The sequence below is a fragment of the Mandrillus leucophaeus genome, unplaced genomic scaffold (genome assembly GCF_000951045.1).
Source record: "Mandrillus leucophaeus isolate KB7577 unplaced genomic scaffold, Mleu.le_1.0 Scaffold51, whole genome shotgun sequence".
In the NCBI taxonomy this organism is placed as follows: domain Eukaryota; kingdom Metazoa; phylum Chordata; class Mammalia; order Primates; family Cercopithecidae; genus Mandrillus; species Mandrillus leucophaeus.
Window position 1 is genome coordinate 5,280,379 of NW_012105475.1, and position 5,171 is coordinate 5,285,549.

The following is a 5,171-nucleotide window of genomic DNA, read 5'->3' on the forward strand; positions in this document are numbered from 1 at the left end:
AAAAAAAAAAAAAAAAAAAAAAAAACAGTTTATAAACCTACATTGAACGCCCCCACATGGAAATGAGCCTGCAAAAAAGTGCTTGGAGGAGGAAAGCAAATGAATCCACCATGCTTGTAAGAATGAGATTTTGTCCTCTGTCCAGAATACTAAAGAAACCCTAAAAAAATTGTTAGATATGAGTTTTGAATTTCTTTTCAATCAATCAATATGTCAGTATGTTCAATTCTTTGCCTTCTACTTTTAAACTTGATTTCCTCCTAAAGCAACCTTTTTTAATTACCTGCCCCGCCCCGACTCATTCCGATTACCTGCCCTGCCCCGATTCTTTCGGAGTACCTACTCACCCTAATTCCGGTTACCTGCTCCACCCGGACTCATTCCGATTATCTGCTCCACCTGGACTCATTCCGATTACCTGCCCCGCCCCGACCCATTCCGATTACCTGCCCCGCCCAGACTCATTCCGAGTACCTACTCACCCTAATTCCAATTACCTGCTCTGTCGTAACCATTCTTCCCGCCAAACCAGTCACCCCATCACTCTCTTTAAATTAGCCAATCGGAATTAGTTTAGCCTGTGCGGTCTAACCCTAGCCAATAGGGGAACGACACAGCAGCAGGGGCCAGAATCCCTTCCCCTCCCTTGTCCAAGTGCGCGCTCACCGTTGTTCTATCTGTAAGGGTACAACCGTCTATAGAAGTAACTTGCCTTGCTAAGAATTAAAAAGAAAATTTTATATTCGAGTGCTATTTCTTTTGTGGCACCGAAACTTTATAACGAAATGTACCCCAGAACTTAAAGTATAATTTTAAAAAATAGCAATTATTTACCTTCAGATAGGTGAGCCTGACATTTTTGGCATTTCTCATGAAATTTGAAACACCTCGACAAATTCTGCTCAAGTTCCCCACACAGTCCTCTGTCCTGCCCAGGTAACATCTTTGAAATCAGGCCTCCGTGGTCAGGGGCTACAGGGAACATAACATTTACACGTTAGTGTCTAAGAGTTTGCACTGTAAAGAAGTGAAGACAATGCCACTGCTTTTTCTTACCGGTGCTTTCAAAATCTTTTTCATGTATGTATGTATGTATGTATGTATGTATGTATTTATTTATTTTTGAGACAGAGTTTTGCTCTGTTGCCCAGGCTAAAGTGCAGTGGCGGGATCTTGGCTCACTGCAACCTCTGCCTCCCGGATTCAAGTGATTCTCCTGCCTCAGCCTCCCAAGTAGCTAGGATTACAGGTGACAGCCACCACACCCAGCTAATCTTTGTACTTTTAATAGAGATGGGGTTGCACCATGTTGTCCAGGCCGGTTTCTTGAACTCCTGACCTCAAATGATCCACCCGCCTCGGCCTTCCAAAGTGCTGGGATTACAGACATGAGCCACCGTGCCGGGCCCTTTTTCCTATATTTAGACACAGAAACGCATGTTGGTGCAATAATTTCCTAGGACAACTGAACATCTATTAAAAATTGCACATACTCTTGAATCCAAGAATCTCGTTACTAGACATTTATTATTAGTATATACACAAATATATTAATGCATGTAATTTTATTTTCTAGGAGGAGTCATGAAGAATTATTAACAACTATCTTTTAGAAGAGGGACTAGATAAGGTAGGAGAGGGCAGCTTTCGTTAATTTTGTTCTTTTATATGTTTTAAAAATCGTATGTCTTACTTATATCATTAGTATTTCTGATGTCAATAGGATTAAGTAAATAGGTGACTGTAAGCAACTTTTTCTCTTGGATTTTTCTGTATTTTAAAAAACGCTTTAATAATTTTTTAAGCTATAATTGGGAAGAAGTTTCAAAGATATTAGAAATGTCTGTTTCTTAAAGTGGGTGATAAGTGGTTATTTTATTACTATTCTATTTCTGCATTTGTCATGTGTGTATATGTATATATATATACACACATATGTGTGTGAGTATGTGTGTGTGGAGATGTACATACTGTTATGAACAGTGGGTCAAAGATTTAGGAAAATACCTAAAGCAGATCACGTTTTGAGAAGTTTTTTCCCCTAGGAGAATTAATCCATATAAAAATGTGTAAAAGAGAAGTCTATCCAACAGACAACTGGCAGTTCCCGATAGAGTATTTGACATTAAGAAACATGTATTACTAATTTACAACCTGATGATCTTCTGTTAGATTAAATCCTCAGCATTTAAAAATGAAACATTTTATTTTGACATAAATTGCAATGTCCATAGTTTAAAAACAGCGAAGCGTTGTTCGATAGAATGGCATGGAAGGCACCCATCCCCTTTGGTGACTAGAAAGTCAATTTCTCCCAGCTGCTTTCCTGGACCCTCTTCTTTGCCCTGCATAGCCCCCTGTGAGAATTTCCACTGTAGAACTGATTCCCGCTTAATGCAGTGTTTGCTTTCTTATCTTTCCCATTAGACTCTAAGCCTCTTGAGGGAAGGGACTTGGTCTTGCCATTTTAATCTTGTCATTCTTCATTACCTTCTTCTGCCATTTTACCCACGATATGGTGATGTAATTGTTCACTAATCTGTTTTCCTTTCTCTGGACTGAGCTCCTGGAAGTCAGAGGCTGTGTCATAATCATCGTTTTATCTCTAGCATCTAGATTAATACCTGGTACGTACACCAAGGATGACAAATTCTAGGCCCATATGACACTAATTCCCCATCCTGCACCCAGAGCACAATCTGTCACCTCACTTAGTCTAGCCTTGACAGAACCTCAGAACCCTTCCAGGGAGCTACTTCCAGTGCAGTCGCTGAGATAAATCATCTACTCTCCCACCTGCCTATCTGTTTTTCCCATGTGAAAATTAATGTCCACTAATTCTCTCTTAAGGATTAGAAACAGGTCTGCTGGCCCCCTGCACTGGTCAAGCTACAGTAGAACATGATCTCATCTGTTCTTTCCAGGGATTCATAAGACAAGTGAAGACAATTCCAAGAGCTACTTTCCTGGACCTATTCATTTTCAACAGATTCAGGAACTGAGGTCCAGAAAGACCAAGGTAGGAAAGAAATATGAGACCAAAATGAGCCTATACTCAAAAAAACAAAAATAACATTGATTATCAAGATATTTCTGATTCTTTTTATTTTCGCTCTCCTTTTCTTGGTGTTCATAATTCAGTTTTGGCTATTTTTCTGATTTTGGCCCTTTAAACAATCATGACCAATAAGGCCCATCCATGAAGGTTGCCACACAGAACTTGCTCAGCAAATGTTGGTCAGTTACTATTACTATTAACTCTGTTACAGCTACCACAGATTCAGTGGCTTGAAACAGCACAAATTCATTATTGTTTGGTCTTTTATGTCAGAAGTCTGAAGTGGGTCTCACTGGGCTAAAATCAAGATGTCATCTGTTACAAAAAAAAAAAAATGCAAAAATTAGCTGGGTGTGGTGCCATGCACCTGTAGTCCCAGCTACTCAGGTGACTGAGACTCTGTCTCAAAAAAATAAAAAATATAAAAAATAAGATGTCAGTAGGGCTAGTTTTTTGGGTGGCTCTAGAGGAGAATTCATTTCTATACCATTTCCAGTTCCTCAAGGCCACCTACATTCCTCGGCTCATGGCCTCCGTCCTCTGTCTTCAAGGCCATCAAAGTAGAGCCAAGTCCTTCTCTTGGGGCCACTGCAATTAATTCTTTTCTGCCTCCTTCTTCCACTTTTAAGGACCCTGCGATTACATTGAATCCATCAGTTGAGGCTGGGTATGATGGCTCATGCCTGTAATCCCAACACTTTGGGAGGCTGAGGTGGGCGAATCATTTGAGGTCAGAAGTTCGAGACCAGCCTGGACAACATGGTGAAACCCTGCCTCTAGTCAAAATACAAAAATTAGCCAGGCATGGTGGTGAGTGCCTGTAATCCTAGCTACTCAGGAGACTGAGTCAGGAGAATGGCGTGAACCCGGGAGGTGGAGGTTGCAGTGAGCCAAGATCATGCTACTGCACTCCAGCCTGGGCAACAGAGCAAGACTCTGTCTCAAAAAATAAATAAATAAAAATAAAGTCGGTTGATTAACAAATTTATTTTTTCCATCTGCAACCTTACTTTGCCTTTGCCACCTAACATAAATTCACAGGTTCTGGGGATTAGGGTGGGGATATTTTGGGCAGTCATTATTTTGCCTACCACAAGGGGCAAAACTCAAAGTGTCAAGTCATTAGGCAGATTTTCTAGGGCAGTAAGCTTACTCCTCACCAACTACCTGTCCAGAAAAGTGATGGAAACCACATTCAAGTGCCGTAGAGCCCCTGCCTGACTATTCTTGATAAACAGTCCACATTTGCTCATCTGGGAAGACAATGTCTCGTCTGCGGTAAGCTTCTGTGTACCGTCTGGCTAGGGGAGGGATGCTGGACAAAGAAGACTACAACAGAGTAAATAGACTTTTTTGTTTGCTATTTTGTTTTTATCTTTAATATTTCCATTCACAGGGGACCTTGGCTTTTCAGGTCATCACTGAGATGGAAGTGGCACGGAGCGGCTGGGGAGGGTGTGTGTGAGGCAGCTGAGAGTAGGGTTGGCCCCCAGCTGTGTGAATGAGAAGGCAATGGTGGCAGACAGTGGAAACCCATGTTCATAGCTGGTGTGTGGAAGAGGGTTACAGTGGTTGGCACATTATCTAGACTCTGGCATGTCTGAATCACTACTGACAGTCCTGTGCACATGGAAATATAAGCAATGCTTGTGTAAGGCTGCTACACAACATGGAGGGGAGGAACCCTTTTGTTCTAATGAACACATTCTCAATGTTATTCCAAGACAGTTGATACCCATTTAAACAGTCAGGCTAAAATCACTTGATACCACCCAGCTTGGATAGATTTAGTCTACTTGCCTGGTGTTTATCCTGAATATTTGATGAATTTAGAACCTCAGAATGGAATACCAGACGAAATACTTGACTTATAAAAAAAGTCCACTGGACTCTGAAATAGAACCCAACAATTCCAGTAATGATGCCTGTTCTCTGTTCATGGAACGACGGGACCTGAAGGATGTAATACATTGTTTCCTAGCTTCAGTCTCTGAAAAGTAAACCTCTCCCATGCAGAGGCCAGTTATGTAATGTCATGGCGATTTTGAGAATCTGATTCAGTTGTTGCCAGCTACAGCTAATATAATTGAAAAATAGTCAGATAGGGTCAGGC

The 5,171-nt window shown here is 41.2% G+C and overlaps 1 protein-coding gene across 1 annotated transcript in view; it reads right to left on the reverse strand.

The window, feature by feature from the left end:
- Positions 1-5,171, reverse strand: part of CLUL1 (clusterin-like 1 (retinal)) — a 50,117-nt gene that overhangs the window by 23,225 nt on the left and 21,721 nt on the right. The window contains exon 5 of the mRNA XM_011996341.1: positions 835-972. Coding sequence (XP_011851731.1) covers positions 835-972 — 138 coding nt within the window. The remainder of the gene's footprint in view (positions 1-834; positions 973-5,171) is intronic.